The sequence below is a fragment of the Cutaneotrichosporon oleaginosum genome (assembly GCF_008065305.1).
Source record: "Cutaneotrichosporon oleaginosum strain ATCC 20508 chromosome Unknown ATCC20508_contig03, whole genome shotgun sequence".
Classification (NCBI taxonomy): domain Eukaryota; kingdom Fungi; phylum Basidiomycota; class Tremellomycetes; order Trichosporonales; family Trichosporonaceae; genus Cutaneotrichosporon; species Cutaneotrichosporon oleaginosum.
Genome location: NW_027072172.1, coordinates 984,692 through 1,006,271, shown reverse-complemented (window position 1 = coordinate 1,006,271; position 21,580 = coordinate 984,692). Strand labels below are relative to the sequence as shown.

Genomic DNA, 21,580 nt, shown 5'->3' with positions numbered 1-21,580 from the left:
GTCCAGTTCCGTCTACGTCCAAAGTTTATCGATCACGAGCGAGCAAGATACTACTAATAATAACACCCCTAGCCTGGTTTCCGCTCTACCAAGGTTCCGGGACGACGCAGCGCTAGACTGAGAAGGATTGGTTGCTCTGCCCATTAGCGGTCACCGACGCATTGCTCACGCTGCGTTGCCCACCGTGATCGTCCTTATAGGAGGGAGACTTGAATTATTTCCAGCTGACTGGGTTGGTGCTTGCCCGTATGTGAAAGTCGCCCCATAAGCTTGCCCATCGCCAGCCACCCATGAGGGATCCGCCGTGGGGTCCCGGAGGAACCTGACGCACGCCTCGCCCAACTGCAACTCCCAGATGCGGTGGTCTTTCCGCCGATTCTCCTGGTTGCAGTGGAAGCAGTCCGCGATTTCGCTCCACTTCTGCTAAGGTCAGCGATTCCTTGCTAGGGCGCACATAGCAGTGCTGAAGGCACTTCGTGAAGTTGACGAAGATAAGGCAATCGTCCCACACGCCATCTCCTTCAACGCAACGCGGCTCACACGGCCCTAGGTCCATAGGGATCCCCGCGCGCTTTGTATGCCGCGCCTCTTCTCTCATAACTTGCAGTTCTCCGGCCACAGAGATGAGGACATCCAAAGCCGCCTGTACGCTGGAGGCAGCTGAGACGGCCGTGGTGGACAATGCTAGGGTCAGCTTTCGACGCTCGCTGACACTTACCAAGCCATGCGAACGCGAGGTTAAGGCGCATGCTGGTTGACTTGGACTAAGCTCTTTCTCATGGTGATCACTCATCTTCATGAGGCTGCCCCACTGTCACGCTTTCTTCTCCACCCTTGTAATGCGGCGGGCGGGCAGGTTGATGCCGCGACCAAGACGGCAAAATGGACGTGATCAGCGCGGTTATTGCACCAGCCCGCGCAATATACGTGCATGGCCGGCGAAGCCTGGCTTGGCTCCACGGCGAACCGCCGCCGGGACGAGATGATAGCGATTCATTGTGAGCCAGACCACTGGCGCCTACTCGGTTGCGAGCTAGCCACCGAGCCCGCTCGGCGGCATGGGCGGGTCGGCTGAGACTCATGTCAGCTGCCCCCTCATATGGATGATCTGCACTGTGCCTTACACCGGGATTCAATCTGCACCCTCCGAAAGTGCCGGCTTGCTGGCTGATGATACATGATTGTGCCCGCGACTCTTCTTCGCTCAGTGGGATGCACTCGGCGCCCGCCCCACCTTGATTTTGCTGCTGTGCACTCCACTACTCGCTTGAGCGTAGCCATCCTCCGTCCGAACAACGCGCCGTCCATTGAAGTCGCTCTCAGGTGTAGCGACATGGTGGCGTCCAAGCGCCCACCGGAGCGCCTACCCTTGGCTCATATATCCCTCTTGGCAATCGCCTTTGTTTGTCTCGCTCGCCCAGCCTGTGCGGAGTACAAGTACTTCTCCTTCGAGTACAACATCACCGACATCTCGCCGTTGTTGAAATGGGGCATCCCGCGGCTCCATCCACTATGGGCTACCAACTTCACCAATGTCACCTCAGCCTACTCAGCTTCCGTCTACTCCCCGTGGACTTCGTTTTCCAACTACACCGGTCCAGTGGGTTGGGGAGACTCGTATCACAGTGTTCGGCCGCAGCCTGGAGCAGAGCCACCCCGCCTCGTCCTGATCACGGAGACCACCGGAGTGCGGGTCAACGGCTCACGAGATCCCGCGGCCGAAGGGTCTGCCACGGAGATTGAGTATAGCGTCGACAAACTCAACACAGACCTGAGTCCCGATTCTGTCGCGCCAGCACCAACAAACGATTCCTTGTTGTCACTGCAAGACCTGAAGTGGGGCATGCGCACCGTCGTTATGAAGGCCATGGACCCGGCGCGAACTTACACTGTACGCGGGGTTGCGATCAGGACTCAAATAATGTCGAACGCGTGAGTGTCCACACTGGCCGGAACTTACATCAGATCCTCATGGAGTCAAGTTCCCGTATCTTACGAATCTTTTGTGGTTGATGAAAAACCCAACCCACGCCTTCGCTATGGGGGTACCAACACCTCCCACTGGCACCCAGAGAACCGAAGAACATCTGTGAATGGTATGTTTGGGATTTGTGGGCTTGGAGGGGGGGAGGAAGATGGCCTGACACGTAGGAGGTCCAGCAATTGTCACTGAGCTGGTGGCTGGCAACTCGTCAACGGTCACAATCCCCGTTCCACCTGGCACAACGTACCTTCTGCTCAATGGTACTGTGGGCCCCGACAGGGGTGACGCGCTGGTCAAGTGGAATCCCCATCCACCCGACTTCCCCTCCGAGGGATGGTACTTCATTGCGACTTGCGGCTGGTCTGCCCCCGCACTGCTGTATGCCAAGTATCTGGATCCCGATGTGGTCTACAACCTTACGATCCAGACACTAAGTAGCGAACTGTACAACGTGACCAACATTGGGCTTCATATGCTCACGTACTACTCCGCTTGGGCAAGCGAGTGCGTCTTTGGCAGGGCAAGCTGATGGCAGGGAATCAACGGTTGCTGCAGCCGAAACTGTGACAGCCACGAAGAATAACCGTGGTAAAGTCATCGGCGGGGCGGTGAGTGCTCACTAGCGCCAGAGCTAAGCCCAGATCGGAGGGGTGCTAGGCGTCCTTGTCCTCACTGCCATTCTAGCCCTCTTTTGGAGGCGTCGGCGGCGTCAAAGTATGGCGGGCGCTGACTCGCCGCGCGACCTGGATCACCGCACCTCCCCATACATGCGGGAGGTGGACGGCGGTTCAATTCATTCTGCTTCATCCTCTCAGCACCTTCGCACTCTCCCTCCCTCGTACAACCCACAATGGTCCTCACGTCTGCGCCTTGATACATTGTCCGGGGCCGCACCTCGTGGGCGGCCTGCGCTGCCATCAGCGGCTCCGCTGAGTCCAGGCTTTGCTGGGCCGACGGGCGGGTTCTTCAAACGCCTTCAACCCCAGCCTCAGCCCCAGCCCAAGGCTACATCAGCCAAGGTCACAACAGCCGCCTTGGCCGACTACAAGCAGCCCTATCTTACTGGAACGTTCGAAGGCTTCAACGCGGCCCCGCCTCGAGACGCAGTCGACCCTGGCTCACATCCAGAGGCCCCAGCCCCTCAAGCGGCACCACCCAGCTTAACCGAGCAGGTTACGCCGGTCAACGACGTGCCGTTGTCATCAACACCGAGGAGCAGGCGCCCACTTCCGACGCCCCCAATCGGGTCCAAGTAACTGTGGCGTCTTTGACGGTGAAACGTCAAACTCGTGATGGGATATAAGCTTTAGTCAGTTACCTTATCGTTCTCATTATGCACAATACTGCCATTTGCTGCAATGTCATTAGTCAGTCACTTGGCGCTTGGGCAGTCATCAAAACGGCAAGCCTGATGCTATTGAAACACGGTCTTGAGGCGTTGCGCTCGGCTGCGAATGTTGGTCTCACAACCAACATACTAATCGTTCATCCCGACAGACGCCGATGTCTATACTGGCCATTGCACGACCCCCTCCAATGTTCGAAGCTCAGGTCCCGGTGTCAGAGACGCTATAAGACGTACTTGAGACAGCGAGTTGAGGTGTGGAGATGTGGGGCGTCGTTTTCCCGCGCATGTCCTACCTTTTGTTTGCACTTGAGGCTGCTGCCGAACTCGCAGGTTGCAGCCGTTGCAGGTTCGTACTTGTGCGGGACGTTGCCCCTAACAGCACCCCGGGTGTGGGGTATGTCAATGTTTGTGGGGAACTGGATTGGCCCCACCTCAGGCTGCTCCTTGCCGTGTCACGCTCCAAATGTGCTTTTGCTTGGCGAAGGAGACAAAGTCGATCGCAACAGGCGAGGCCTTAATACGCCCGCCCTCGGCGTGCCTTGTGTCATTTCAGAGGGGTTCGACTGCTCAGTTCTGTTGGATGACAGCATCGGGCCAACCGTGTCAGGTGCGCTGGCAGGTGACCGACCCCCCTCTAGCGAGCCAAGCGCGTGGCTCGTTAGGAGGGGGTTGGGGCACGCACGCGAGAATCGTCGCTCTGCCTGGCTGCGCCGGTGCGCCTCGCCTGGTGCGCCGGAATACGTACGCAATGCCTACCTCGTTGGTTCCACAGTGCGCAGTCCCTCTCTGAAAGCGCCGCCCGTTCGTGCGGTGCACGACACCCGGCAGAGCCGGCACAAACTCACCACCACGCCCATGAACACTTTCTCCACAACACTCCGAACCAGACAAGATTGTTCGCTTCTCTGGACACGAAAGAAACGATCCCAGCACACCACGGATGCGGCATGTGCGCGCGATCCTTGCTTTGCTGGGGTCCACCATGTTGAGGGCTGCTGCGACCAGCCTGAGTGGAGGTCCGTCCGACACAAGATCCCTCGCACTAGCACATCCCATCTCGAACCTTTCCATCTCTTTCGACATAGACAACACCAGCCCCATCTTACGCTTCCACGGCGCGTGGGAGCCAGATTGGTCTGACACACTGCGAAGGGAGGTGTACACAACGCAAGGACCCGCGCGCGCCTCGGTGGAGCTCGCTGTCGAGGGCACCGGGCTCGTGCTATATGGTGCGCGCGACCCGCCATCACCCTCCGCGTCGGCCATCACTGTTCGCGATAACGCCGGGCGCATATTGCAGTCTGCACGCGCGACGGATGGAACTCTAGTCGATGTGCGGAACTCGTCATTCAAACGGGTGGAGGTGACCATCGACGACAAGTCGTCAGGGGCGTACAGCGTCAGCGGGGCCACCATATATACACACCTTGCCAGCAACGCAAACACGAGCGATAGCGTGCCCAAGACGAGATTACTTTTCATTGAGAACGGGAAGGCCTACGAGGCCTTCAAGTGGGCTGGCAGCTGGGCTCATGAGAGCGGCTTGGGTATGTTTGGACTGGCGAGACAGGAGTGGCTGACGCCAGCCGATCATGAAGGGGAGATTGTTGGAGAGAGCGGCGCATCCGTTCACGTACCTGTGCCGGTGGGAAGCTCCCTTGTCGTCGTGAAAGGATCAGTGGGACCAACGCGAGGAGAACTTGTGGTCGAGTGGAAACCTCCAGTCGAAAATGAGCGAATCAACACGACAGCCTGGTTCAGCGCTCTCACAATGCTCTACCTGTGTCATTTGGATCCTCACACGGCGCACACACTCATGCTCCGGGCGGATGGCGCAGTGGGACTGCGAAGCGTCGAGTTCTATTCTGCTGAGAGCCTGCCCTCTACCATTATGTAAGTCTCCCCACGCTCGCAAGAGTTAACGGCAGCCTTGCTTCCAATATGCAGCTAGCTGCGAATGAGTCAGCTTCGCAGGGTACCTGGGACCAGAACGCGGCGATCCACGTTTCGCGCATTCTAGGTGGTGTCGTGAGTGAATCCGCGAGAGACTCTGACCTCAGGTTGGCGGCATAGGTTTCCTAACGCTCATCGCCGTGTTGCGAGCCTGTTGGATACGCAAGAAGCGTCAACAGGCCGAAGACGAAGAGGCGCGCGCTGCGTACACGGCCTATTTGGGCACTCGGCAAACGTACCATGCATACGACTGGGGCGGGGGTGACGGCGTAGCATCCACGAGTGCTTCGCCAGCAGTTGGCATGAGCGCTGGCGAGGGCCCGGAGTCCGAGGCATCCTACACTACAACGACAACTTCGCACGCCAATCAACAGCCAACCTCTCCCACCGTGTCCGTCACGCCCGCACCGCAGCCACTTCATACGACTGGGCTTTACCGTGCGATCTCCTCGCCCCAGCCCATCCGCTCTGGACTCTACCGCACTACCTCGCCTGGGCAGGGCTCCTCCATTCTTCTCTCGGCGATGCAGCCCATAACGCCAACAGCTTCGCCAGGGGATACTCGTCCACGTACGGCGACGGAGCGCCCCGAGTCCAGTATTCCAGGCTTCGCAGGCAAGCTGGACGTGCCGGAAACGCCGGTGCGGACCCACAAGCGGAGGGTGTCTTTCACAAGCGACGAGCGACCACGTCCGTCACGCATTGTGATGGAACGAGTGCAGGAAGCCGTGGAGGACCATCCGGTTCCGCCGAGCCCAATCAGACGCGGGTCGCTTTCGCGCTTCCTCGAGGAGCCATTGTCACGGCGCATTACTCATGTTGGTGAGCCGCTCGCTCGCCGCATCTCTCGCGCAACCGACCAGAGCGAGCAGGATGTTTGGGATGACATCGGCATTGCGCCACCGGTATCGACAGCCGCGGTGCTTGAGGGGCGCAGAGCCAGCAGATCCAGTACGGATAAGGCGGTCTCGGTATCGGAAGGGCGATCCAGAGGATCAATAGACTCGACGCACAGCTAATTTGGGCGGAGTTTTACAGGTGTAGCATTATGGATGTACAGATATTCTGGGCTCCTCGTGAGCGGCAGAGGAGTTGTCAAGCCGCCAGCTTCTACCCTCACGTAATCCAGCTCCGGAAGTCTTGCGATCTCCGATCAGCAGATCAGCAGCAAATGATGCAGCGCGCAAACCAATGGCCCGCAAGCGTTGGTCATCAGGCCAGCTTGGAGGAGTGTTCGCACATAATCGCGGGAGTTGCGTCAGGCCTAGAGGGAGAGTGCCTGAGCGTGTGTGGGGCCGACGCCACCACTTCGCTCCTCTTATCCACCCCGCGCCGGCGGCGCCATCAGATAGCGGGGTTGGTCAAAGCCTCTCTAACCCCTTTGCCCTGGGACCTGCGGCCCCCCTCCGGCCTGCGGCCCCCCTCCGGCCTGCGGCGTCGGCGAATAGCACCATCCCATCCTCGGCGCCCCACCTCACGACCGACAGCGCCCGTCGCCTATTTGTATCTCCTGGTGCTCCCATGCTTTCCCATTAATCACACAATGCTCTTCACGTCGCTCCTCACCACAGCGCTCGCTGCCACCGCTGTCCGCGCGGCTGGTGCCGCCAGCAATGCGCTCGAACTCATGAACACGACTGCCGCCGGCAGCCAGATTACTTGGCCTACCGCGGACACCACTAGTACGTTGAGGATGAAGAGGGGACACGGAAGACTACAGTCATGCGCCCGCCTGAGTGACGCTCGGCTTCTCCTTGTTTTGCGCCCTCTCGCTGACAGCAGTCCCCCTCAACGGCACCGTCTACGTGAAATGGGACTGGAAGGAAGAGTCCTCGCCCAAGCTGATGGTCCTTCTTACGAACAAGAACACTACTGTCTTCCACGCGGCCGGCCACGCGCCGGACGCGACGACCGGCCTGGGCGGGAAAGGCCTGTACGACACAAAGGAGTGTAAGTGACCAGCTGGCTGTTACCGCGTAGCAAATAGATCACTTACAGCAGCTGTACTCGCCAATGAAACCAGCGTAAGTTTCGGTCCAATGAAGCCACCCGGAGACACGGGCATCAAGGCAGGGCCGGGGTACCGCGTCGTACTCGGCTGGCAGAACAGTGGGTCGAAACCTTGTCATCCACGCTAATATTGAAGACGGTGCGGACGCACAGACCAAACCCTACATGTTCCTTGCGTCTCCCGAATTTACTGTGGGACCGAAGGGCGCGCAGCAACTGCCGGAGGGTGTCAAGCCGTGGGATGCCAAGCCTGCCAGTGCTGTGCGTGCGAGCGCTCCTGTTGTGATGGGTGCGGTTGTCGCTATCGCCATCGCTGCTATCGTGTAATCACAATATGTATGATATTGCAGCTGGGAAGTTCTTGCAGGTTGATCGCCGAACGTATTCTGCAGTGGATCGCAGTCCAGACCAAAATGAAAGAAGTCCGGCAGATGAGTCGAGAATACAGCAAAAGATGAATCGTGTGGACGAGTTAGGAATCGAACCAAAGACCTTGTCAAGAACACCTTATAATGCTAATGACACGCTCTACCAACTGAGCTACACGCCCTTCACATTTCAATTTCATTGTGGTTAAAATAAGTGGGCCTCAACCGAGAGGTTTTCCTTTTCTCTCCCGTCCGGCTGTTCATATGTCTCGACTCTACAGCTTGGGCTCAGGGGGACTGCAATCAGCGCCATACTATACAGGTCTTACATGAGGGGCAAACACTCAGCCGCTGCGCGGTCCAGCCGCTCTTGGGTGATGTCGAAGCAGCGTGGGAGGCGATCGTCGCGGACGCCGCTTACGAGATGCTGCGCCAGACAGCGGGTGATGTTGACAATGGTCGCCATGCCGTGGCCTAATGACAGATTAGTGTTTACCCGCCTAGTAATTCGTCCCACTAATCTCACCATTGTAGCCAGCAGCGATGAACATCCCCGGCTTGCCGGGCACCTCGCCAACAAGCGGCCGCCAGTCGACCGAGTGGCACATAATGCCCGACCAAATTCGAGAAAGGCCTTCGCCTTCAGCTTCATGACCCCAGCCCACGTAATATTCCCGGCAGTACCTCGTGAGCCCTGTGGTCAGCCAAGTTCTCGGTGAAATTCGCCCCGGAAGGGCAACCTCGAGCGGGACATTGCTAGTGTAGCCCCGTGCGGGGTGACTCACACTCGCGGAACATGGGAACAACGACTGAGTCGTCGTCGATGCCGTACAGGTCGCGAGGCGAGCCGAAAGTATTGAGAACTGTTGCGTTGAACGGCCCTAGCACAAGGCCTGCGTGCGGCGTCTGGATAAGGTAGGGCCCATTCTCAATTCCGTACGAGCCCTCGAGGGCGTTCTTGCCTGAATATGTCACGGGAGGAACAACCAGACCAGCATGGCCGCGGTAGGGCGTCAAGCTTGCGTGAGTACACTCACAACTTCGACCTACTGCGCTGCAATCCCCGTGTTAGCAGCCAGGTCGTCCGGGAAGAGATGACGGGTGTACCCATTAGTAGCGAGAACGACTTGCTTGGCGCGGATCACGCCGCGCTCTGCACAGTCGACGGTCCAACCGCCACGGTATTGTTTGAGAGATGAGACAGGCGCCCACGAGTAGAAGCCAAGATCCTTGTTCTCCAGCGCTTTCTTCAGCAAAGCAGTGAGGCCGCGGTGGGGATGCCAGCTTCCACTCGGAGTCCACTTCATGGCAAGGGCGCCCTTAACACGGGACACGCGCTCTGCCTCGGCGGCATCAAAGAGAGCACAGGCGTCGAGGCGCTTGTGCCCGTGCTTCGCGCTGCGCTTCATGGCGCGGTGATACGCATCCAGCGTACGCTTGGATTCTGCGACGCGCTCAGGGGTGGTCGCCACATCGAGGCGGTATCCTCGCCAGAAATCAACATCCAGGCGCTCGCGCAGAATGATCTGCTCGCACAAGTCGAGCGTGTCTTGCTCGAAGAATAGAACATCAAGCGCATCCTCTTCCGTCAAGCCTCCGCCACCTTCCGAAAGTGGGGCGGTGAGGCTACCCAGCAGTTCCCACGCGTGGGGGGCAATGTGTCCGCCATTCCGTCCCGCTTGCGTTAGCGTAGTAGCTCTGAAGGTGGCTCACAAGCGCAAGATCCAACGTCTTTGGCATCCAAAAGAACAACCTTGCGTCGAGCCATGCCGGGCCTCGTTAGATGATACGCGAGCGATACGCCCGTCGCCCCCGCGCCGACGATCACAATGTCCGCGTCGGCGGGGAGCACGGCGTCACGGCCATAATCCCACAGAGCCCCCGGGCCGCGGTTCTTTCGTCAGTACCGTCTGAATAGAGCCCACCGTAGCCTGCCAGTGTGAGATGGTTGACGTGTACGTCTGTGGAAAGACTGGCATGGTCGATATGTGAGTGGTGTGGAGAAGCCAATGGATGTAAGCGCATTCCAGGTGATGCGGGGTAGATAAGTGGGCATGGAGTCGGTGAACGCCGAGGTCACGTGGGGTTCAGCCAAAGATTGGTGTTGCTAACCACTACTTTGCAGTGGGCAGAGGGATGATGAGTGGTCGGCGAGGTCAACGGGCCATGCACGCCATGATCTCCAGCCCACGTTTCTCTCCAGCCAGTGTTATGGCTGAGCCAACTACCTCATCAAGAAGTCTCGTAGGCAGCAGAACGAGTAAGGGATCCTGAAATTATCTCGAACTTGCCTAATTGAAGTAACACATAAAGACAATGCGTCACGCCTCCTGTTTGCAAGGCTTACGACGCATAATGACTATGAAGGCACCCCTCTGGCAAGAAGCGTTCCCGCGCTGAGTACACCGTGCTGATCGTGTCGGTCGCAGCCTTGCCTGTCTGGGTCACTGCCGACAACGCATCGGGAACGTACTATTGTAACATTAATGTTACTAGCGGAGCGGAACAGGCACGGAGACAAAAGCTGAGTGGCACAAACCCATGGCATCAGCGATTAGGTCACACACTTCCAAGCCAAGTCTCACATCAGATGGCGGCGATCGCCACCAGGCATGCATGTTCGTTTCCAGCGAGGGTAACGCCATTCCATGTCTACGTCAATCCCTAGGATCACCACTTCCCATCCCAGATCTGAGGCATCTATTTTCGACTGAGATTGAAGACCATTTGCTCGCGCCGCGGCGAGCGCTCGCAAGAGCACTGAGGCGACCGTTAGAAGGGTCCGATTCCCGATGCCGAGAGGGAGTTTTCGGGGGATCATCTGCTACGGCATCGGTTTTGTCCACGAGTGCGCATGTGTACGTACCTCCACTACAAGCGAGCTACGCGTTAGAGATGCTCACCCGCAGAGCGCAGACCAGAGGGCTCGGGAAGGCTCAACCTGATACACTCCCTATGTCAGCCTCTTCCGCCTGCCCTGGCCGCACTGGCGTGTGCTTTTCATCGCGTTATCTCCTCATCTTCTTCAGGACCGAAAAGGCAAGCCGAAGTCCGAGTGAGATTGAAAGGGCAGCTGATGAGAGAACAGCAAGGTGGGGCGAACCCTACGGGACATTTGGTCGCCAATAAGCGTTTCATGTTTGGTCCTGGATTTCGTTCCACCATCTGGATCGGAACGATAGGCATCGCGCACGCATGCTCCGTATGTTCGGCATTGCAGGGCACGCTCTGCTGCTGCGATCTACATATCTTCGCACATCTCGCTGTCCATTTGCGCGCGCAAGCAACAAACCGCAGATATTGCCTGTACGAAAATGTCGAGTAGAAAGAGCACGTGGGGGAGGCTGGCTCGTGTCACCAGGGTCAGGAAAGAGGCACAAATGCCGGCATGCCGCGTCTCTTGGAACTCCATATTCTGTGGCAATCAATACTACACTTCTGAAATGCAACACAGGCGCTCAAGACTTCACGAAGATCATTCTCCCGCGCACGTCTTTGCACATCTCCCTTTGTTCCTCGGCCATCTCCGTGCCGCTCGCGTCCTTGTGTTTTCCTATAACCTCAAGGAGTTACTGATCCGTCACAGTTGATGCAGCAGAGCGAACGTGGGTTCGTGGGTGGATCTCTCGGGTTCCAACCCCTCCCGTTCCGTTCGAGCGCTAAGTTCCCATCCCCGCGCGGCCCCTTGCCCGTATCGTAACACGGACTTAACTCCCTCCTCAATATCCTCCGGAACAGTCCCGTCACTGCTCCCCAGCCCTCGCAGCGCTCGTGCAAGAACCTCTCCAAGTGTCTAAGAGCCACATAGCGTGCGAGGCCAAAGGCTACGATGCCGAGATGCGGATCGTCGCCATCCCGAACCGAACTAGCGGGCTCGCCACGACCTGAGAAAGGATCAAGGAGGGCTCAGCAGGGCGCTTCCTTCCCGGCGGCAAACATGTTCATGACCATGTCAGTCATGAACTCCGTCTCGCGGTCAGATATGAGCTGCACATGACTGTGACGAGTCCATCCTTCATCCGCTACTCATCATGGCTACAGTTGAGTCGGCTGTGCGCCTGCGCCGGCAAGATGGGGAGGGAGCAAGCTCGACGAGCACACGAGCGAGGTCGACGCGCACACGAACGACACCCTCACCGACCTCAACTGAGGAGCGATCATCGGGTGCAAGCGAGACTGCCTCCACCTCAACTTCGGGCGCACAGTCTTCACTCCAGAGCGTCGTCACCGTCACAGCTACGCCCTCTGTGATCAGTGAGACTCCCTTCCGGCACCGCTGACTTAAGCCACGACCGCCGTCTCCACTGCCATCACCACCGCAGTGTCCACAGCAATCACCACCGCCCCCACTATCACCTTGATCGCTAGCCCCGAGCCCACCTCGTCTAGCCTCTCACCACACGATCTCGCTTGGAAATACATCATTGCGCATGAGTCGTGGCCAGAGTGCGTATCTCCCACCTTCGGGCGCCCCAGTCTAACTCCAGCCATCCCAAGTACCGCTACATCTATATCTTCTGGATTATCGTTGGAAGTATAGCGTCACTGTACGCCCTGGCTCACCACCTGCGACTCAGTGGAGGGAGCATAGGCGCAGCCTACAACAAATGGGGAATGAGGCGGCACAGCATTCGCCTGTGGCCCCGATCATGGGGGCGAGCTTTCGTGCTCCCCTCTAACTCATATCTCCTCACTATTGGGGCTGTAACTCTCTCGCTCATTCTTCTGTCGGTGCTTGGCCCGGATCACGTGCTTGAAGCAAAGGGCATTATGGACTTCACCAATATGGGCGACACTGGCATCGTCAAGCGAGCAATAGACACTTTTGCCCAGCTTCAGCAAGAGGCCGCAGGGATGAAGATACGCCGAGCCCCCAAGCCCGATAACACCGTCGAGGAGCTGACTACCCACGTGAGCTGGCAAGTCGCTAAGGCTACATGGACACAAGGGAACCGATGGGGCTTCATGGCATTTGCAGCTATGCCACTCATCGTTACGCTCGCTCTCAAGTCGTCGCCTTTCGGCATCTTTACCATGCGATGGTTCACAGGGCTGCACTGGGACAAGGTGGGAACTTTCCACCGCGCTGGTGGCTGGGTCGTGTGGGGTCTTTGCACCATCCACGTGGCGGTGTGGACCGTCAAGCTGTTTGACGACTACTATGATGGGCGGCCGATGTGGTTTGCCATGCTCACTGTCTACCGCTTCCGCTTCGGCATCACCGCATACACAGCCATGACGCTCGCGATGGCCCTCTCGCTCCGCCCCGTGCGACACAGGAGCTATGAGCTGTTCTACTGGTCTCATTGCGTGCTCATGTTCATTATGATGGTCGGCGCGCTGGTGCATCACTACAGCATCGCGCACTGGGTCGGCATCGCTCTGTTCCTTTGGCTGGGTGACAGGCTCTGGCGCATGATCCGATACTGGTACATCAACGGTGCGGGACGAGCCAAGACCCACGCCACGCAGAAGTTTTCGCCGAATCTTGCCTCCGCCGCAAGCTCGGGTACGCTTGTCGACGGCCGTATACCGAGCGTTGTCGACCTCGACCCCGAGATGTTCCGGAGCCCCGTCAACATCCCTCCCGGCATGGCGCACGTTCAGCTCCTTCCTAGCCGCACCGTCCGCGTGTCGATCCGCACCACCCGTCCGATGAAGTGGCATGCCGGCCAGAGCATCCTGCTCCACCTTCCTGAGCTTAGCCACTTTCAGACTCACCCATTCACAATCAGCAACAACGACCCAAACGAAATTGTCCTCATCATCAAGGCACGCAAGGGCCTCACCCGTGAGCTGTACAACCACGTTCTCGCCCTCATGGAGGCCCGTGCCGCCCCGACTCAGCGCAGCTCTCGCGCTTCCTCGGTGTACTCTGACGCGAGTCTCCCGCGCCTAAGCCACTTGGATCCCGTTCTCATCCGCGCTGGTGTCGACGGTCCGATGGGAAGTGCTGGTCGCGTGCCATGGCTTTCATACTCGACGGCCCTCCTGGTGTGCGGCGGCTCCGGCGTCACTTTCGGGCTCGCTATGACTGACTGGCTCTCGCAAGAGATGGCCAAGCTCGACGGCCAAGGGATGTTGTGCAGGGTGCGCTTCATCTGGATCGTCCGCGAGTACGCCGAGATCACTTGGTGCGCCGGTGCCATGTGTCGCTTCAAGGCCGCTCTTCCAGACCCCGATCGCTTGCAAATTGACATCTACGTGACGAACGGTGAGAAGAGCCGCCCCATGCCGCGCTCCACCCACTCTCGCACGATGAGCCGGGACAACACTTTCATGGAGAAGCTAGGCGATGTCGAGCTTGAGCCACCCCGCCGCCCCTTTGAGCGCAAGGACTCGACCGACAGCATTACATCAGTATACGGTGGCGGTGGCGAAGAAGAGGGCACGACCGCACCGCAGCGCGGGTTCTATGAGGGCGTCGACCCCGAGACTCGTGTGCACTACAATGATGTGGTTTACCTAACGAATTTCGAGGGAGAGAGCGATGTCGACGACGCGGCTGAAGACACGCTGTCTCGCGCCCTTCAGCGTGAAGGCCGAGTCCGCCGCGCGCGCTCCCGCAAGTTGAGGAAACGATTGATTCAGCCGGGCGAGGAGCGCAGTCCTCTTCCCTCCCCCCGCGAGCCGGAAGTTGAGCAGCTTCACGATCGCCCCGAGTACCCGGATCCAGACGAGGTCGGCGCTCCCCGTCCCCGGCTCAAGGCCACAACCCGCCCGGGGTCTGCATACGACCGCCCCAGCTCCTCCTTCTCGACCCACAGCGTGGAGCGGTTCGAGCCTTTCAAGCGAGGCCCCTCCCCGGCGCCCAGCCTTGACGACGAGAGCGTGCGCAACACAGTCTTCTCACTGTCGTCGCGCACGCAAAGTATGGTCCTCCTGGAGGACACCCATGATGGGAAGGGCCACAGCTGCGCGGGATGCGGCCGCGCTGGGGCCGATAACTTGTGGATCGACGAGGCCGACTACGCCGCAGCGCTGATCCTGTCGGAGAATGCACGGACGGGACGGCCGAAGCTTGCGTCGATCGTCGAGGAGGAGCTGCGCAACGCCCAGGGCGCCATGATTGTCGGCACGTGTGGCCCCGCCGCGCTGGGTACTGCGCTTCGCTCACTTGTGTCCGATGCTATCGACCCCAGCAAGCTGCGTAAGGGCGATTCGCGTGGGCACGTCACCCTGTACACCGAGGACTTTGAGATGTAAACGGAAAGGCATAGGACATTAGAACATAGAAACGGACACAGGTTAGAGCTTTCGTTAGGTTAGATGCATTGTCCACAAGGCCCGACATCGGATTGGTGGCAATCGGCGTCCTGCGACACACTGGTAATTGTCCCTGTGACCTCCACCCATGTACTCACACTCCGCTGGGCCCATCCCAACGTCGTTGCCATCTCCGCTTAACGATGTTCCGCTCCGAAATGGTGAACCTCTCTTCATCCCGACAGACGCTCTGCAACACCGGCGTTATGGTCCAACGGTGTTGCCCCGCTTTATTGCGGATCTGAGCCCTGCGTGCTGCTGTCGGCCACATGCGCTCCTGACATGCACTTCAAACACCATCTCATCGCGAATTGGTTGAGGTGTTCAATTTTCCGAACCAACTTGAAACCTTCCATCCTCGTGCTCCTAATTGAGTTTAGCGTTTGTCTTGGCTTCTTGGCACGCCGTTCTTATCAGCCCGAGACCGAACTACCCACAAATTACTGAACCTCATGGCCAATTTCGGCCGACACGTGCAACTCATCGGCTCATCCTTGTGCCTGATGGAGGCAGATGGCGGCACGCTAAGAACGCAATACCAGATCAGATGGTGTTTCTGTCCTCTTGGCGCACGCACGATGGGCACGGGGCCGGAAAGGGTGCGACACAGCACTACATGGGGAACCTTGTGAATTGCAGTTGTGCACCAATACGGCCGCAATGATTGCACGGAGATGCAGAAAAGTGGAGTTGACCGACAACTGGTGGGAGAGGAATATATCATAAGGTGAGTATTCGCGAGCGCTCCTCAACGAGAGAGTAGAAAGGAAAACGTAAGTCACGCGAATACCTCAGCTCACCTCAGAATGGAGTATCTGCTTCCTCGGCAGCAGCAGGGTGGAGCCGGCACTGGTGGTGCGGGGGGAAACGCGGCCAAGCCCAAGGACCCCATGCTGCAGCCCGCTGGTCCAGGCCTGCCTCCATGGATCGTTTGGCTGCCGAAGCTGCACTCGCGCGTCGCTTTCAACATCCTATGGTGGATTCTGACCGGGGTCGTTGGTGCGTTGGCCATCGCGCAAGCCTTCCGTATCGTGCGGGCCCTCAGGCTACGCAAGCGCGGCGCTGCTCGACCCAGCCCTGGCTCAGCGCGGTCGACAGCGATTGAGTCGCCCACCCCCCGCGCGGGTGCGATGGCAAAACTGTACGCCATGCGTGCAGCGTGGACGAACTTTACGCATGTCCGTGTTCCGCTGTACTTCTTCCCAAACCACAGCGTGAGCGAGTGGTTCTGGACGGCAGCGTACGTCGCTCTCGTCATTGGCCTCACGTTCTGGGGAGCGACATACAAAGGGAAACGGAACTACACGCGGGTCTTTGGTCTTGCGGTGAGTGCACAACACATCACGGCCCCTGACCGCAGTCCATATCTCAGATCCCGCTCATTGTTGGCTTGGCGGGGCGGAATAATCTCATTAGCCTCCTCACAGGAATCTCGTACGAGAAGCTGAATTGGCTCCATCGTGTTGCTGGACGCACCTGTGTTCTTACAGCGTGGACACACATGGGTGCGATGGTGGGTCAAGTTGGCAAGCCGGTGGTCAACCCCAAGAACCTCACCACCGCGACCGGTATCCTCGCTCTTACCTGCATCTCCCTCATGTTCCTCAGCTCTTTCGGCGTCTTCCGCCGTCTGGCTTACGAAGCTTTCATCGCCCTCCACATCTGCATGGGCATCGCTCTCCTCGTGGCCCTCTATTATCACCGCCCCATGTACAGGCACTGGATCTGGGCAAGCATGGTCATCTGGGGCTTTGACCGTGCGGTATCTTTCGCGAAAGCGGTGTACGCCAATCTTGGGCGTAAAAGCGATCAGGCGAGCGTCACTCTGCTGGGTTCCAATGCCGTCCGTGTGGTCGCCCACGCACCAAAGCTCAAGTGGCGCGCAGGACAACACGCGTTCCTCATCATGCCCTCTGTCGCACGTCTCGGCTTGGAAAGCCATCCATTCACGATGGCAAACGTGCCTAGCGAAACCGGAGAGGCCGTCTTCATCGTCCGTGCCCACACAGGCTTCACGCGACGCTTAGTTGAGCACCTCCAGTCCTCTGAGGGCCAAGTAAAGTGCTTTGTCGATGGGCCATACGGCCTCCCGCCCATGCTGGACCACTACGCCGGCGTTCTTCTCGTGGCCGGCGGCACGGGCATTACATATGCACTTTCGCACCTGCTCGGCATTGCCAAGGGCGCGCGTGCTGGCAAGAGCGCCGTGGCGACCGCTCGCCTAGTGTGGAATGTCCGCGAGCGTGATGACCCAATCTCCTGGATTTCGCCTATGCTTGGTGATATCGCGGCAGAGGGGTTGCATGTCCGCGTCGATGTGTACCTCACATCGTATGGGTCTGGCGACCCCACTGAGCCAGCACTTGGGGAGCACAAGGAGGGAGGACATCCTGCTTCGCCGACATCGAACCCCGAGAAGGAGGGTTTGTCCGACCAGAGCCACAACGGTCTTCTGGTAGTTCAGCGCGGTCGCGCCGACATCGAAGCCATTGCACGCTCCGACATCGCTGATGTGCCCAGAGATGCTGGCGGTATGGCCGTTGTGGTTTGCGGGCCCACCAGCCTCGCAATGGACGCGCGTCGCGCGGTTTGCCGCGTCAACTCCGCGGGTGCAGTAGCCAACGGGCAGGTGCCTATCGAGTTCTACGTTGAGACTTTCGGATGGTAGCCGCAGTCAAAGTGAAAGGGAGGTCGATGTTAAGCTGTATAGATGCAATGAGATAGCTCGTATGTATGGTACTGACATCGACGCGCAAGCAATGGACAGACTACATGTGCCAGCACTACCCAATATATGTATATCTACAGACTGGATTGATTGTTTTGATCCCACGGCGCGATCCTTCTGTCGGTCTGGATTTTGACCCAAGACCGGTCGGCTCGCTGAGAGCGCTCCTAGCCTGGACAAATAGGGCGCAGAGAGCCGGACGACACAGATTCGTGCGGAGAGTAAAGGGGACGATCCGGGAAACTCTTATGCTTATTAACGACACAGCCTCGGCGGCATTCTCGGCTGCGTCGCTTCACAAGCGATGTCGGTGAGCAGCCTATCTCATTGTCTGGCAAGCAGAAGGATCTGCACTGACCACATGCTGCCGAATCTTTCTGGAACTCCAACCGTACATCTCCTGCTTTGGCGTCAGAGGTTGGTGTCGAAGCGCATCGCTCTTGTTGGGATGGGTAACCCATGTGAGGGGGTAGAGTAAGACAAACTTTTCGCTAGTGAGGAGAAAGAAGCGACCACAACCCAGGCGCTCCGAGATCTCGGGTACATGCCCACACCTCTGCAGGCCGTAACCAGGGTGGCTGCTTCCCGATTCTTCCAGTCGGAACATCGTCAACCGTGAACTATTTCTGATGTGTCCATGAACTCTCATGCCTGCTCTACAGTTTTCCAGATCACCCTGAGCGTCGGGTACATTGTCTCAACGCAGTTGCCGCGACAGGATCTCAGCACAGCACACATCGCAGGTTTCCGTATCGGGTCGCCGATAGGATTGGGCTCACTAAAGTGGGCTCCACACGTGCCCCAGAAATCAAGTAGGACCGCCACTCTTTGTGTTGAGAACTCCTGCAAGCGTTATCATGCCCACTGCCGAGACCGGCTGGCTGTCGAGAGCAGAGTAGGGCCTCATGTGCGGGCTTAGCAGCGATGTGGGCTTGTACGGCACGTGAGTGCTCATTATGGAATGAGGAATGACCGAGCGAATGCTAATCTTCCCCCGCAACCTCGGTTTGCCCTTGCGACTGTAACCGCATGTACAGCAGCGTCACTTGGCTTTCTCGGTGAGATACATGTCCTCTGCCGTTGGACCGGTAGTTGGAGGTTTCGCTCACGTAAGCCCCACTCTCCCCCCGCCCGTACCTGCACGGCCCACTTCTTACAACACCACGCAACGTAGCGCTGTGAGTTCATTCCAGCAGTCGAAACATTAGCTGGGCACCGCTCTACACCACCTGAAATTGGAGGGACGCTTCCTGTCATCCTCCCAACAATTGCAGAGCCAGGCAACTCCCGCGTAAGGCTTGCCTGAGGTAGAGCCTGTAACATTCCATACTTAAACACGGGTTTTGGCTAGGTGCCTCGAAGGACTTGGACAGTCCATTTATAGAATTCGGCGATGGGCTCAACCTCCGAAAGCCTGAAGAGTTGCCGCTTGGCATGTCGCGTGAGCCAGAAATGGCTCTGCCAGGGAACCTGGTTCAACGTTGTCCTGAGTCGTGGGTCCACATGTGCTGTCGATTGTCAGGACCGCCGCAAATTCAGCTTAACGAGAGCCGGGACGCACTTCAGCGTCAGCAGCTACACAACTATGTCACACGTCCCCTGAGAACCCCATGGCCGGGGGTTCTCAGTGCGTTGAGCGCCGCGGTCGATATGCCATGGAAGCGGTGCTCACCGACGGTAAACAGCATGCGGGTCGCCGGTCTGGGCCTCCGGAATTGCGGCTAGCCCCGGTATCGCACGGCGGGGCCCGCTTTTAGACGAGCGTAGTTGCCCCGCAAACCCGGCCGCGCCGGTTGGCGCTCATGCAGTTCAGGTTATGGGACGACAGGTAGTGCGACGGTGGCAGCGCTTGCGCGCCGTTGATATAAACCCACTCCTGTCTTGCCTTTTCTAAGCCCTCACAGATTTCACCATGTCGCATTACAGCGAGAAGGACGAGTTTCACAAGCAAGCCAAGGCTGAGATCCACCACTCGGAGCGCGATGATCGGTCATCCCCCGACCCATACCAGGAGCGGCCGGAGGACCTCGAAGATCACCGCTCGCGCCAGGTCGACATCGACCACGGCTTCGACCCCATGGAGGTTAACAGCACCGTGCGCAAGGTCGACTTCCGGCTTATCCCCATTCTTTCAGCGATGTACTGCATCTCGCTGATCGACCGTACGAATCTGTCGCTCGCACGTGCAGCCAACAAGCTCCAGATGAACATTGACCTGGACCTTGCCAAGGCCGACGGCTCTTCGCATGGAAACCGCTACGGCCTGGCCACTATCATGTTCTTCATTCCTTACATGTAGGTTAATGGGAGTGGCCTTCGTTGACGTTCAGCATTCTTGAGGTACCCTCTCAGCTCGGTCTACGAAAGTTTGGCGCTAGGTGGTGGCTCGGGACGGCGACCGTGCTCTGGGGCTTTGTCATGATCGGAATGGGCTTTGTCAAGAACTGGCAGTCGCTTGTGGCTTTGCGCGCCGTCCTTGGTGTCTTCGAGGCCTGTCTATTCCCAGGCGCGGCCTTCCTCATCTCCTGTTGGTACCCTCGTCACCAGATGGCGATGCGTAACTCGTTTTTCTACTGCCTATCGATCGTCCTGTCCGGTCTTTCGTCAATCATGGCCTGGGGTATCTCGCAGCTACACAAGAGGCAAAATCTCCACGGCTGGCAGTGGATTTTCATCATCCAGGGTGCTCTTACAGTCTTTGTTGGCTGCATGGGCTATCTTTTCATCACCGACTTCCCCGACAAGGCCCACTTCCTCTCCGACCACCAGAAGAACATCATCATCACACGTATCCAACGCGACCGCGGTGATGCCGAGGTGGACAAGCTCACCATGCCCTTGTTCTTGGAGTACATTACCGACTTCAAGCTGTGGCTCTTCGGATTTTTCTTCGGCTCCACGACGCTGGGCTCGTACTCCCTCGCGTACTTCCTTCCAGGCATTCTCGGGCAAATGGGTTTCAGCAATGCGCTCGCTCAAATCCTTGTGGCTCCGCCCTACGTGTGGTGCATTGCTCCCTGTGTGGCCGTGTCCATCTTTTCAGACAGGACCCGCATGCGCGCCGCAGGTGTCTCGTTCAACGCTATCTGCCTCATCGTCGGCACCTGTATGTATTCGCAGCTGCCTCACGCGCAAAAGGCGGCCCGCTACGCTGGCATCTTCCTCGCTATCGGCGGATGCAACAGCAACGTCCCTCTCATCCTCGCGTGGGCGCAGTCTTCTATTCGTCGGCAGTCGAAGCGCGGCTTTGCGTCGGCTCTCATTGTCGCTTGGGGAGGCGTCGGAGGCATTCTCTCCGGTGTCGCATTCATGGAGAAGGAGGCCAAGAAGGGTTACCCGACTGGAGTGTATCTAACCCTGGCGCTCAACACCTGTGTCGTGCTTTTCAGCATGTCACTCATGCTCTACTTCAAGTGGATGAACCGCCGGGCTGACCGGGGTCTGGTCGTCATCGAGGGCTCGCCGGCTTTCCGTTATCAGGGTTAAAGAAGGGAGGGTCGTGCAACAGAGTGCGGAGTGCATTGGTTGTGCAGCAGGTATACTGTAGGGAAGCATCGTCAGTACTGTAGTTTTCGGGATGAATTGAGGTAACCTAGACGTAGAGTGCCGCAAGTCTCAAGGCAATTCAGACCACATCCCCCCTGTTGATGCACACGCACACACGTGGTAGGGACAAGAGCTCTCTCGAGTACGTGTCGAATTGGAATCTCCGGGAATTCATCGGGTATCTCGGCGCATATGATCGACAACGATAAGATGGCGATGCGAGATAAGTTAAGGCTGTTCCTGGCGTGAGGCGTTGCCTGCGCATCCTAATGATGTCTTACAAGCGAGGATGAAAAGCGAAGATGGGCGAGCCAGGACTAAGGGAAAAGTAAGAACGCGCGAATCCGAGGTAAATGGAAAACCGATTGTCGCGAGGC

The 21,580-nt window shown here is 58.2% G+C and overlaps 9 protein-coding genes across 9 annotated transcripts; 7 read left to right on the top strand and 2 right to left on the bottom strand.

Annotated features, from left to right (window-relative positions):
- Positions 1 to 12: 12 nt before the first annotated feature.
- Positions 13 to 749, bottom strand: COLE_03582 (uncharacterized protein; the record flags this gene model as incomplete). Its single annotated transcript, XM_018422141.2, has 4 exons — positions 13 to 136; positions 170 to 423; positions 455 to 684; positions 719 to 749. The coding sequence occupies 4 exons, from the start codon at positions 747 to 749 to the stop codon at positions 13 to 15; spliced, it is 639 nt and encodes a 212-aa protein (XP_018281450.1).
- Positions 750 to 1,843: 1,094 nt separating this feature from the next.
- Positions 1,844 to 3,287, top strand: COLE_03581 (uncharacterized protein; the record flags this gene model as incomplete). Its single annotated transcript, XM_018425925.2, has 6 exons — positions 1,844 to 1,932; positions 1,966 to 2,096; positions 2,152 to 2,488; positions 2,520 to 2,592; positions 2,626 to 2,881; positions 3,037 to 3,287. The coding sequence occupies 6 exons, from the start codon at positions 1,844 to 1,846 to the stop codon at positions 3,285 to 3,287; spliced, it is 1,137 nt and encodes a 378-aa protein (XP_018281449.1).
- Positions 3,288 to 3,592: 305 nt separating this feature from the next.
- COLE_03580 (uncharacterized protein) lies at positions 3,593 to 3,850 on the top strand (the record flags this gene model as incomplete). Its single annotated transcript, XM_018422140.2, has 1 exon — positions 3,593 to 3,850. The coding sequence occupies one exon, from the start codon at positions 3,593 to 3,595 to the stop codon at positions 3,848 to 3,850; it is 258 nt and encodes an 85-aa protein (XP_018281448.1).
- Positions 3,851 to 4,314: 464 nt separating this feature from the next.
- COLE_03579 (uncharacterized protein) lies at positions 4,315 to 6,304 on the top strand (the record flags this gene model as incomplete). The annotated part of the gene is made up of 4 exons (XM_018422139.2): positions 4,315 to 4,879; positions 4,919 to 5,225; positions 5,261 to 5,360; positions 5,393 to 6,304. 4 exons carry the CDS (start codon positions 4,315 to 4,317, stop codon positions 6,302 to 6,304), a joined length of 1,884 nt encoding a protein of 627 aa, XP_018281447.1.
- Positions 6,305 to 6,828: 524 nt separating this feature from the next.
- Positions 6,829 to 7,622, top strand: COLE_03578 (uncharacterized protein; the record flags this gene model as incomplete). Its single annotated transcript, XM_018422138.2, has 4 exons — positions 6,829 to 6,967; positions 7,068 to 7,235; positions 7,287 to 7,394; positions 7,432 to 7,622. The coding sequence occupies 4 exons, from the start codon at positions 6,829 to 6,831 to the stop codon at positions 7,620 to 7,622; spliced, it is 606 nt and encodes a 201-aa protein (XP_018281446.1).
- Positions 7,623 to 7,938: 316 nt separating this feature from the next.
- COLE_03577 (uncharacterized protein) lies at positions 7,939 to 9,642 on the bottom strand (the record flags this gene model as incomplete). Its single annotated transcript, XM_018420693.2, has 7 exons — positions 7,939 to 7,960; positions 7,993 to 8,137; positions 8,190 to 8,357; positions 8,449 to 8,681; positions 8,714 to 9,341; positions 9,377 to 9,557; positions 9,589 to 9,642. The coding sequence occupies 7 exons, from the start codon at positions 9,640 to 9,642 to the stop codon at positions 7,939 to 7,941; spliced, it is 1,431 nt and encodes a 476-aa protein (XP_018281445.1).
- A 2,052-nt stretch (positions 9,643 to 11,694) lies between these two features.
- On the top strand, positions 11,695 to 14,869 carry COLE_03576 (uncharacterized protein; the record flags this gene model as incomplete). Its single annotated transcript, XM_018426383.2, has 4 exons — positions 11,695 to 11,715; positions 11,881 to 11,917; positions 11,950 to 12,109; positions 12,151 to 14,869. The coding sequence occupies 4 exons, from the start codon at positions 11,695 to 11,697 to the stop codon at positions 14,867 to 14,869; spliced, it is 2,937 nt and encodes a 978-aa protein (XP_018281444.1).
- Positions 14,870 to 16,059: 1,190 nt separating this feature from the next.
- Positions 16,060 to 17,597, top strand: COLE_03575 (uncharacterized protein; the record flags this gene model as incomplete). Its single annotated transcript, XM_018420210.1, has 2 exons — positions 16,060 to 16,254; positions 16,290 to 17,597. The coding sequence occupies 2 exons, from the start codon at positions 16,060 to 16,062 to the stop codon at positions 17,595 to 17,597; spliced, it is 1,503 nt and encodes a 500-aa protein (XP_018281443.1).
- A 2,137-nt stretch (positions 17,598 to 19,734) lies between these two features.
- COLE_03574 (uncharacterized protein) lies at positions 19,735 to 21,143 on the top strand (the record flags this gene model as incomplete). Its single annotated transcript, XM_018421168.2, has 2 exons — positions 19,735 to 19,952; positions 19,988 to 21,143. The coding sequence occupies 2 exons, from the start codon at positions 19,735 to 19,737 to the stop codon at positions 21,141 to 21,143; spliced, it is 1,374 nt and encodes a 457-aa protein (XP_018281442.2).
- Positions 21,144 to 21,580: the final 437 nt, after the last annotated feature.